The 12,068-nt window shown below is 38.9% G+C and overlaps 2 protein-coding genes across 4 annotated transcripts; one reads left to right on the top strand and one right to left on the bottom strand.

Annotated features, from left to right (window-relative positions):
- The first annotated feature begins 290 nt into the window (after positions 1–290).
- On the top strand, positions 291–3,630 carry LOC109853530. The gene is made up of 4 exons (XM_020425745.1): positions 291–404; positions 583–747; positions 867–3,218; positions 3,369–3,630. Exons 2-4 carry the CDS (start codon positions 584–586, stop codon positions 3,409–3,411), a joined length of 2,559 nt encoding a protein of 852 aa, XP_020281334.1. The 5' UTR covers positions 291–404; position 583; the 3' UTR covers positions 3,412–3,630.
- Positions 3,631–3,817: 187 nt separating this feature from the next.
- LOC109853541 (centrosomal protein of 162 kDa) lies at positions 3,818–10,265 on the bottom strand. Of its 3 annotated transcripts, XM_020425762.1 has the most exons (7): positions 10,102–10,265; positions 9,676–9,954; positions 9,457–9,556; positions 8,102–9,381; positions 5,810–7,855; positions 5,433–5,594; positions 3,818–5,372 (listed from the first exon to the last, which is right to left on the bottom strand). In XM_020425762.1, the coding sequence occupies exons 1-7, from the start codon at positions 10,138–10,140 to the stop codon at positions 5,148–5,150; spliced, it is 4,131 nt and encodes a 1,376-aa protein (XP_020281351.1). In that variant the 5' UTR covers positions 10,141–10,265; the 3' UTR covers positions 3,818–5,147. The 3 variants fall into 3 exon arrangements, with proteins under 3 accessions (XP_020281351.1, XP_020281349.1, XP_020281350.1); XM_020425760.1 differs by having other exon boundaries at positions 5,810–9,381; XM_020425761.1 differs by having other exon boundaries at positions 5,822–9,381.
- Between the last annotated feature and the right edge of the window lie 1,803 nt (positions 10,266–12,068).

Below are 12,068 nucleotides of genomic sequence, written 5' to 3'. Positions count from 1 at the left end.
TTGAACGCGATTTCAAAAGACACCTACGCAACACATGTGAATCGGTACTACGCAGATAGCTCAGTTTGCAATTTTCCAATTGATTAACACGAACTCTATGTCGCAGCTTTCCAATCTTTCCGCTCGCAACACACATATTGCCCGCCCGCGCTTTGTTCACGGCGATCTATGAGGCACCATGTGGTCGCCGCTGATAAGCGGTAAATTGCGCTTCTATCGAATTACGACGCGGAGTCCCGCGGAGTATAAAAGTCGCTCCTTCGGGACGTCCGGCGTCAGCAGGTCTCCAGAGCACCGAGGAAGAGCACTTCTTCTCGGTCTTGGAAATATTTTCGAAGAACTCATCGAATATTTCTCGACGCAGTTCGGTGATCTTGGTCACGACAGAGTCTCAAGTTTCTCAGGTAAATAACTTCTCGTTGCAAAACATTCTAGAGTATAAAATCTAGTACGTAATGTTTCGGGATTTCAAGATTAAATATTTTGCAAACGGAAGAATAAAAAACTTAGAAAGTGTTTTTTTTTAATTCGGAAATGCATATTTTATCGTAAATTTTATCATAAAAATTAATCTCGCGACAGCATGAGGCGTATACGCCACGTAGTGCTGCCCGTACGATCCTGGCATTACATTGGACTCCTGATAGTATCGCTGGCGTGTCTGACGCTAGGACTGGTGTCCAGAGATAGGGAAGGACATGCTGGCAGTCTCGCGGGACCTGAACTCATTCATCAAGCTCCGCATGAGTAAGAATAAAATAGAATATAGTACTTTTTTTATATTATTGTTGATAAAACAATCGCACTTGAGTTGTTTTTAAATCTTCTTCTAGTAAAAACGTGATAAAAGAAAACATTATTTCTAGATCGGACTCCTGTCCCAACTTGAATCCTTTCACCAAAATGCCTTCGACTAGCGTATCAGAAGAAATTTTGAGACCGGTTAATGAAATCAAAGTATCCAGAGTATCTCCAATATCTCGACAAACTGTGTTTTCCCGATCGAAGAGTCTCGATCGCTCGTCAAGGCTCAGCTCGCGGGAAACAAGACAATCGTCCGGAAATCGAGATCTGTTACAGACCAAGAGGATTTCAAGATCGAGGACTCGTGTGTCTAATGACGAATCTGCCAATCGAGTTCGGGAATCCCGATCTAGCATAATCGTGCGATCTCGCGACATTCGGAGCTCATACGATCCCGCCATTCGACTCTCTCGATCGCGAGATCTGTCTAACCGGGCAACCGATCGTCGTTCAGCCGACAATAGATTGTTTAATTCCGAGCGCCGTTCGGCCAATCGATTCAATAATCGGCGGTTGCAATCTACGGAACGACACGGGCTCAATGAAGTCGCGCAAAATCGGGCAGAACAATCGATGAACCGGCAGGTTTCTCCAAATCGTCAGCGCCGTACGAATGATCTTCACGAGCGTACATCACTTTCGATAGAGCGACGAATTCTAAGCAACACTAATCGGCAAGAATCTCGTGCAGGTTCAGCTGACCGTCGCGAATATCGGGATTTGACGCGAAATCGTGTAGATGGCCGATCTGAGATGCGCGACCATCGATCTCGATTTGTTGAACAACGCGCGATCGAACGTCGAGAATCAGAACGATTCAGTCGTCGGAGGACTCTCCTTAACCGTTCGGCAATTGTCTCGCGAGAGGATCTCAATCTTCAAACTCGAGAACGATCTCTGAAAAATCGTCGCGTTCTTCTTGCTCGCGTCGCAAATCAGGAACACACATCACGATCTGCTGCCAGGGATTATCGGGATAATCTTGTCATTCCTAACGATCGTCGATCGCTATCACGATCAATAGAACGGCTGACTGTCAACGATGTCGGTCGTGAAACTCTTCGTAGGCAAGCTAGATCGGTTGATAACAAAAGATCCAGCGAACGCAAATCCTCCGAGCGTAGAAACTTGGCTCGTACTATGGAAAAACGTCGCGAGATGCAACATGCAGGACGTCGAAAACTCGAGAGCAAAGACCGTCTTACCGATCAAAGATCTTTCGATCGAGCAACGTCGCAAGTTTCGCCTGAGCATTTACGTCAAGAAAGAGTCAGTCTCTCGCAGAGAAGCCAAGATTCACGTGGAAATAAAGCGATTGGGGAACAATCTAGATCTGTTTCTTCACGATCACGTTATAATGATCTCGAAGAAAACGCGAATCAAAAAAGACAAGCTCGATTTTCCCGATCGGTCGATCGTAATTCGATGGATCAACGAAGTCGCAGCTCGCGCAATTCTCCAGCAGAAGGACGAGATTTAACTCTGGCGCGACGAGAAAGGACGAATCGCTTATATCGATTTCGCGAGGAACGAGAAACTGTCCTTCAAAGATTCCGCGAAACTGAGCGACGAATGTCCGGGAAGATTCTGGAAAGACGAGTTTTAGAGCGACGTGTTGCTCCAGATTCAGCGCGACTCGATTCACGATCCGATAGAAGAATCGATAACTCAAGATCGCGTGAAGAATATAAGACGCGGGATCAGCGCTTGGACTCGCGAATGTCCTATGAAAAGATGGTAGAGAAACGATCTGCTCGAGATTCGCAAAAATCGACCGGACGAAAAATCGACGCGAGGTTGAGCGAACGATCGAGAATGGAAGATCGGCGTCTGGAACGAAGCTTGGAATCGCGACTTTCTCGCGGAAGAGTGTTGGAAAGACGATCTACTCTCGAGTCACGAAGATCGTTTGAGCAAAGAATCGGCGACAGCTCGAGATCGCGCGAAGAATCCAGAATGGCAAATCGACGTTTGGAACGAAACTTGGAATCGCGGGCTTCTCGCAACAGGATGTTGGAGAAACGAACCGCTCTTGATTCGACACAAAGATCGATCGATCGAAGAACTGACGAGAGCTCAAGATTGCACGAATCCAGAATTCAAAATCGACGTTTAGAACAAAATTCTGAATTGCGCAATTCGATCGCGATGCGAAGAATAAAGCGTGCGGTGAATTCCAGGCCACTTCTCGAGAGTCGAATCTCTCGTTTATCAGACAAGAGATCGGACTCACGAAACTTGCAAGACATGCGCGCCGACAAGAATATAGAAGTAAGAAAGATCGTTCCCAAAATAATTGAGGATTTTAGACTTCACAACCATTCTGTTACGTACGATTTTCTAAGACAAGCTTTTCTTCTGGGTCTTTGTACCGTTTATGGGCTTTCTCTCTACGGCAAGAAGTCTTTCATTGGGTAAGATGTGTCGATTAGAATTATGTAACACAGAATATAAATTAATTTATAATAATTTAGTTTTTTTTTTTTTCAGAAAAATAATTAAATTCTCAAAACATAAAAGCATATTATAAGATTATCAATGATATAATTTTATGACTGTTTCAGCAATAATATAACGCAGCAAGCGCTACGTTTCTTAGTTTGGTAAACTAAAGAGATAATTGACCACCGAAATGGCACCGAAAACTGCTACTCTCTGGACCTGCGATTTTTTTATCTATCTATTTGTCTACGTTAAAAATTATGTTGCGCGATGTAGTGTTTTCAAGACTAGAACATATAGTAATGTACAGCTCATATATATATATATCTGTAGAGAAGTTGTGACTAGAAAATATATGTATATTTTATGTGAATAAATAATTAGAGTCGTAGTTAAACTGGCTAAATGTTATTTCCTAAACACAGAACCTCTTTTTACTTAACATTATATTTATATCAAACTATTTTTCTTGACAACTGTGACTGTTGTCTCAAAATATCATTTAAAAGATAAATAAAAGAAATGTTCTTGTCGCTAGAAAAAGTATCAATTTTGTATGACGAGACAAAAAGAGATTAAGTTTATTAAAGTTATAATTTTTGGATTTTGTACAATTTTGTATGTGACGAGCTTAAATCTATTTAGAAAAAACACGTAATTGCGAGTATCTCAACGTGACCGAGTCCCGAAAGTTGGGAGGAGATGACGACTGCCTCGAAAGGACATGCAGACTTTTATCGACGGACGTGGAAAAAGAGATACGAAAAGATAGGTACTTTTATTTTGTTGATTATATTCCTCGGATCTCGGCCACGTCAATTTGTGCGATGTGCTTTGCGTTTATTGCTAACGCGTACAGAGAGCTACAACGACGAGATCGTTAAAATCACCAACTAAGCTTGGCAACAATAGTAACAAACTATAGACTGCTTATATATTATTACGATGTAGGATATACATGATATAGTCGAGTAGGTCGACTCGACTTCGTTGATCGCGCGAATAAACCGCTGTGGATTGTCATCCAAAATAAAAATACAGCGGCTTATCTTGTAACGTCTATGTACAGCTAAGTCTCGAAAAAATTATTCGTATAAAACTAGATACCGTTTAACTGCGTGGAAGAAATCCTTACAAAGATATTTCTATTCGCTCTATTTTTCTTCCCTCTCAATCGTGCTAAACAATATAATAAGTATATGGAATGAAAACGAGCTGTGCAATATCAATAGAAAAGGACATTGCAAACAGCTGTGCAGTCATATATATTCGTAGTCTATAAAATAAATATATAAATAAATAAATAAAATTTCGCATCATAAAAATAATCGGTTTGTTATGAGTAAAACTAAATTCTTAATTAAACAAAATACTTTCTGGAACAGCGGTCAATGTTCTAAAATGTTACACGTGTCTAAACGAAATTGGCGACGGGAAATAAGAAAAAAAGAAAAAATATATATGTATATAAATTTCTAATTATGCGGATTTGTTCGCGCTACTGCTAGTTAACGGTAGCGTTTCTTTCTCTTTGGCAGTGATTCGAGTCTACCGAATCATTCGCGAACTCAATGCTGACGGACAGGAACTCGCAGACGAACGGTATTACGGACGCAAGAAAACAAATTACAATTACAACGCATTATAGTTATAATATTTCTCACCGATCCGGAAGAGTCGATGAAAGCATCGACTACATATTTTGGCTGAGCGTTTCGTGAACAAAACGCAGATTGATTTTTTACGTACTCTATACCTTCACGATATTTTAAGTATCTAACTCTCTCGAATTTTATCTAGGATACATACGTGATTTTTACGTACTCCTGTAAAAGTCACAATATTATCACAATATTCGATGACGAATCAAGATTTCGTGACGAGTTCTCGATTCAGCGATATCAATGGACGTTAGCAATCTCCTGCAGCATTGCCAGAATATTGTCGAGCTCCTGCCTAAAATAGCAGAGCTGCCTATTCTTGCCTTTCTCATTCTTACAATCTTTGCATTGCGTGCGATTTCTCAACAAGTCACGAACTAATGTTTGCAAAGTCATTTCTCGACTTTCGTGCCGTTGTTGAAGAATCGTAATCTTATCCTGCAGCAGTTGCAACTGTTCTGTTTCCTGAAGCAGGAACAATTTACATTAAACATTGTCTTAATAATCGAGTGATTCTCTACGTACCGGCGTTGAAAGGTACTTGACCTTCTCGGTCAACGTTTTCACTTTATTTTCTAAGTGTTCTCTTTCGGCTTTCAACACGATCACTTGTTCCTTGTAATCCCTGAGCTTTTCGATTTGTTCCTTTAAGTGCGATATGACTGCTCCCTGAGTATTGATCTGACCCTGTTAATAACAAAATTATGACAAACAATTTGTTATTTCTTCTTCTCGTGAATGATGAACAAACGTATTATAAGCGAAGCAGTTGTTTGTTCAAAATAAACATATTCTAAGCAAAACATGAGTAAAGATTTGTTCTATGCAAATTCTACGTGCCACTCTAGACGAAAATCAAACAAAATAAAGAACAAGCCAAGTGCACGCTTAGCGTTACAAACCTGTAACTTTACCACTTTAGAATCTCCGAATTTGACGCTGTACTCTTTCAAAAGAGTAGCCATCTCTCGCTCGTGTTCTTCTTGCAGGAGATTTAAGTCGTGCAGCCTCTTACTCTTCAGAGCCATGAAGTCTTTGTTCATTTTGCTCAGCTCCTCCTTCAAGATGTCGTTTTCATTGGTCAACTTTTTAATTATTCCGTTTTTGCCGTTCTCCGTGTACTGCATCGGATCGTACAGCTTCGTCGTCGATGACGATAACCTCTGCGAGTCGGAGACGTGTCCGTTCTGATAGACATTCGAATTCTGATCGTTTCCTTCACCGTTTCTCGTCCCGCGAAACACTTTGTCGAAATCCATGCTCCTAAAGCTTCTACGATCGTTCAGTAACTTCTCCCGTTCTTTCTGCAATCTTCTGTTCGTCTTCTGAAGTTCCTGACATTCCTTTGTTATCTTCGAAATCGCCTTATCCTTATTCGTGATCTCTAGCTTCAAGCCTCGTATGGTAGCGATAAGATGCGCGTCTTCTTTTGGATTTTGTGACTTCGGTCCGACTTTGATCGCTTTCGGATCTTTCTTGTCTTCTATCGTTGATGCTTTGTCGTCTTTCTTGTTAGTCTCCACGCTCTTGTTTTCAACATACCTGATCGTTGTCTGCGTGAACATGTCGTTGTACAACTTGCGCTCTTTCGCGGTCGCTTCAAACAGCTTCGCTTCCAGTTCCGTCACTTGCGCCTCGTATTTTTCCTTCATATTGGAGAATTTCTTCTGCAAGTCGATCAGATTCTGCTGCGCAACATCCTCTTTAGTTTTAATTTCTTTCTCCAGACTATCTATTCTTTCTTCCAGTAGTTTTACCTTTTCAGATCCGATCTTTTCCTGGCCCGAGTTGGCGGTCAGTATAAGTGCCGAGATAGAATCGGGATTCTTCCTCTTCAATATACGTTCCATTTCGCGCACTTGTCTGTTCAGATCTAGAATTTTCTTGTTGTCAAGAATAACCTGGTCCTTTAGTTTCTGACTCAGAGCCTTTTCGCGCTCAACGTGGCTCTTACTTATATGCAACTTCTCCTGAAGATTCCCCTCCTTGATTCTAAGTTCTAACAATTCTTTTTCCAACGGCAAAACGTTTTGTTGAACTCGGTCCAGTTCCTGCTTCGCAACTCGCAACTGCTCCGTCTTCGAGCTCAGTTTGATACTTAAATCCTCTATCTGTTTCTTCAGATCTAACTCCGAGGTGGTCATCACTTGCAGCTTATCAGTGATAAAGTTGTTCTTCGCTCTCAATTGATCTTTAAACATTTCCAATTCGTCCGTAAGCAAACTGTTCTGTTGTGTCAAGTCGTCATTCTTCAGCAGGCAATCGGCATTTTTCTCTCGCAGCTCGGTAATCTCGAAATTCAGCTTCAACGTTTCCTCTTGAAGATCTTTCACCCGATCGATAAGCTGTTGCACATCGTTCGCTTCAGATACTGTGTTCTTCTCTTTAGACTGCAAAACTCTCAGCTCTTCCTGCATACGCTTCGTATCTTGCATAAGTTTTTTATTTTCAGTCTCGTAAGCGCGGATGAGATTCTCCTGCTTCTCCAGTTCCTGTTCCAAAAGAGTGATCTTTGTGTCATTTTTAACGGGAACTTCCACACGCTTCTCATTCAGAGAGAGTTCGTCAACCCTCGCTTTCAGAATAATGTTCTGTTTCTTCAAAGCGAATAATTCTCCCTCGAAAGACGTACGCATTTCTTCAATTTGACTCCTGTATAATTTTGCCTCAGATTCCAACTGCTGTTTCAAGAGCGTGTTTTTATGTCTCTCCTCGCGACATAACATCTCCCAATCGCGTTTCACGTTCAGCTTTGAATCACCAGCAGCCAATATATTTTTTCTATAACTGTCCGGTGACTTCAACTGAGACGTTTTGTACGCAGCCGGTAAACTGGATGTGGATCCAACAATAGGATCCGTTCCCTCTCTCACTTTCAAAGACACGTTAGGCTTTGATGCGGTTTTAGCAATCGTTCGAGATTGCACTTTTGGCTTTATCATCTGTAACTTTTTGGAAACAGAATTTACAGATTTTTTAGACACATCCGACGTCTTAACTCTAATATTTTCAAGAGAAGTTTTTAGAGGAGGCTGACATATTTGATCGTAGCTCTTGGACTTGCAAAATCTAATCTCTTTCTTCACTTGTTTGTTGCTCGGTGCACTGACAACGCGATCAGTTTTAAGTGTGTCAACACTTAAAACTGATTTTTTCAAAACGCTTGGACCTGGCTTGGATTCTTGATGACTTACCTTAGAAGTTTTCGATACTTTAGCAGCGTGTGCCGTTTCTACTCCTGTATCGACCGTCATTTCTGAGATCGCGGATTCCTTGTTCGCTAAATCTGTTTTTTCAACATTTTCCTTCACAATATTCTCATCTTTTAATTTTTCAGCCATAAGTTTGGGTATCGCATCCGCGAACAGTTCTAACCTCGGTGTCAATCCTACTGTATAAAATTCGCCATCTGAATTAACTATCTTTTTATTGTCTTCTACATTTTTATTACTCTCCACGTGTTTTGATGCAAATTTCTTCGATTCTTTGTGAGAATTTTTCAGAAATGTATCAGGTAACAAAGAATCTAGTGCTCGTTTAGGCCGAGTTTCGCTTGCACTAGAATCACTTTCATTAATTTCGTGTTCTACGTGCGCACTATTAGCCGGTGACAATTCTCTTTCTAATATCTCAGAAAATTCCTTTTCTGGAAACTCCGGAGTTTTGCCATTAGCTAATTGGTTCTCCGTAGCCGATATTACTTCGCCATTAGTGGATTTCAAAAAGAGATTGTACACTGTATTAGGTTCTTTTGATTCTAGCTCTTTTTTGTCTATGTTCTGTCCTTGAAGTAGTTTCAGGAAGTGAGAGAAATCTTCTTGCCCGAAACTCGAACTCCCAGACATTCCGCCCTCTACTTTCTCTTTGGACCTTCTCAACAGATCTTCGAAGAAATCCTTATCCACGTCAGTGATTTCCTTCTGTAAATTCTCTTTGTCCATTTCCATTTTCTTCGTGCTCTTCAATTCTTCGGACTTGGAATGTCTCTCGATCGGATCGTCCAAGTCAGAACTGCTGGATATTTCGACTCGTTGTTCCTCAAACTTTCTTCTCTGAAATTCCAGAGTTTTTGGTGGTTTCAAATTCTCATAGACGATATCGAAGCCGGGACTGTTTTCTCGTTTTTTCTCGTTTTTCGGACTTTTTTTTATTTTCTCCGTTTCTTTGTGTACTTCTTCCTCTATCAGTTGGAAGATGTCATCTTCCAACTGCCTTACTCTGTTCAAACTTCCATTTTCATTATTTTCTGGCACTAGAGTATCAGATTTGGATAAACTCTTTGACAGAGTAGTACTGTTTTTTCTCACGAGTTTTTCAGCTTCTTCTAATAATTCTTCCACAGATCTCTCTTCTTCCGTAGGATTCCTACTGGAAGCTCCAGACTTAGTATGTTCTGGGGCTGAATTGGGACTTAATGCACCAGCAATTTTGCTCATTTCCTCTAATATACTGCCAATATCTTCATCGGTAGCATCTATATGAAACAAATAAGTTAAATAATTGCAAATATTGTGATCTGCAAAGCTTTAGATGTTACATAAAAACTTACTTTCAAAGTCTGATGGATACTTATCAAAAGCTGTAGATGCAAGTATATCGCATAAGGTATCATCTTTGTCTTTCATTTCTCCTTCACTTTTAGACATTGCCTACAAGTTTAAAAGTTACATATTAAAAACATAAGTAATTTAAAACAAAGGAAGGTTAAGCTTGTAAATACATAAAAAGTTAACACAATAAACCAAGTAATATGAGTTTAAATAATTACTTTGCACATTTTTTCCTTCTCAAGAAACTCTTTCATAGAAGAGCTCACTTCAGAAGTAGGAGTAGGAGAATGTTTCATCTTTGCATCAGTATTCTTGGTACTCAAAACTTCTAAACGTGTTTCAGGTTTTTTTAACCACCATTTATCTTGCACATCTTTCTTATCAGCTATCATCTGCTCATTTTCTTTGACATTAGGTTTTTCTTTTATGCGTATAGAGTTCTCTCCAACACTCAAACTTATAGAGGATCCCAAAGTGTCATCTTCAGTAGAGATTAACTAGAAAAACATGCAACACATAAACTCTTCATTTGTTTCAAAGCAGCAACAATTTTAACATACTAATGTTCAAGAAGTTGACAAATTATGGGGTTAGATTTAGGTTAGTACGTATTGCAAAAACAAATAACAAAATATAAATCTTACATCTTCAATTTGTGGCGATTTTCTGGCATTCGAAGACATTTTAATTTCTGTTTACGGTTAAATACATTCAAACCACTGTGTATCGATCATTTTTTCCAGCTCTTTGACATCTGTCACCCCTTTTGTTTGTTTGTTACCCGTGATTCGTGTTCGGTTGCGGCTACAACGCGATGGCAGCGACCACGATGTAAGATGACAAAAGCTGCGTTCCGATGTTCACTGCCAGTACAGAAAATCTATATCACATGTGACGTGAAATATAGACTTTTAGTACTGGCAATATATATCGAAACGCAGGTAAGATGTGTCATTTTCGAAATGCGCAAAATTAGACCAATTAATTGCCAAATATTAAGATAACAGAGAAGATGTGAACAAACATCTTCTTCCGGGCAAAATAATTTTCTATGTAAAACTTTTAATAAACTTTATGTTTTTATAATTTTTGAAATTTCGCTGATCTACTTTTACAATAAAAGCTTTAAGATTTTTCTATGCAAAATTTTATATAATTTTTCCAAGCAAACAAAATGATGCCAACGTGCCGGCATCACGCAAACATCATCAAATCAAATGTTGTTTGAGTATTCATTAAAATATTGCGACTTAGCAAAGATTCAAACCACAAGCTGTTCGCTAAAACATTCTAATTAGCGAAGACTCAAACCGCAAGTAGTTTGAATCTCCGCTAAAACTTTCCAATTAGCGAAGACTCAAACCACAAGTGGTTCGAATCTCCGCTAAAACTTTTCAAATTAGCGAAGACTCAAACCACAAGTGGTTCGAATCTCCGCTAAAACTTTTCAATTAGCGAAGACTCAAACCACAAGTGGTTCGAATCTCCGCTAAAACTTTCCAATTAGCGAAGACTCAAACCACAAGTGGTTCGAATTTCCGCTAAAACTTTCCAATTAGCGAAGACTCAAACCACAAGTGGTTCGAATCTCCGCTAAAACTTTCCAATTAACGAAGACTCAAACCACAAGTGGTTCGAATCTCCGCTAAAACTTTCCAATTAACGAAGACTCAAACCACNGAATCTCCGCTAAAACTTTCCAATTAACGAAGACTCAAACCACAAGTGGTTCGAATCTCCGCTAAAACTTTCCAATTAACGAAGACTCAAACCACCCTAATCTCATAGCACGAAATAGAACCGCACGGTTGTGGACATATTACGAAATAGAACTATGTCCATTTGAACATAAACGTACGTACCAACAAGTCGTTTGTAGACATGGCTATGTAGTTGCTAATGTGCACCACCCATAGACAGTGCGCTGGCTTACAGGGCAGAAAAGCGATTACTCATTCTGTCAAAGATCTCTCAGTCTTCTTTCTGGTAAAGGAGAAAGGTGGGAAGAAATGGATAATATGTTTGTTTTTATAATCAATTATTGTATATAACATATATATATATGCAATTACATACCATTTATTAATTAATTAAATGATATGAGAAAGGATACTTATTGATCAAGACAATGTCTAGTGTTATATTTGTGAATTAACAGACAAATCATTCAGAAAAAAATTGCACCAAGAAACTGCATATTTATATGCAGTTAATATTAACAAAATTAACTGTGGATAAAATTTTACTTACAAAAAATATAATTTGATACTATACTTAACCTCTAATTTAACTCTATTTAATCTTGGAAAAACATTCCTGAAAAGGTTTCGATTTTTAAGATATTTGTTTCACTTTCTAGGCACATTAAAATATTATTAAAATTAATTTTAAAATAAATCTAAGTAAGATTTTATTTTTAGTGTAAAATTAGTAAGAAAATGAGAAAAGAACCAATTTTGTAGATTAGTCAAAAAAATTATATAATCTGACTTTTCGGAAATGCAACTTTTATCGCGTTTTAAAAATTTAATAAACTTTTCCCTGAGAATTTTTTTAATTTTTCTAAATAAAAACAATTATCAATAAATTTTTTCCGAATTTTCAGGTTTTT

The sequence above is a fragment of the Pseudomyrmex gracilis genome, unplaced genomic scaffold (assembly GCF_002006095.1).
Source record: "Pseudomyrmex gracilis isolate BER0280 unplaced genomic scaffold, ASM200609v1 scaffold_50, whole genome shotgun sequence".
Taxonomy (NCBI): Eukaryota; Metazoa; Arthropoda; class Insecta; order Hymenoptera; family Formicidae; genus Pseudomyrmex; species Pseudomyrmex gracilis.
Note: the sequence above shows the minus strand (reverse complement) of the source record. Positions and strands in the feature narration are given on the sequence as shown.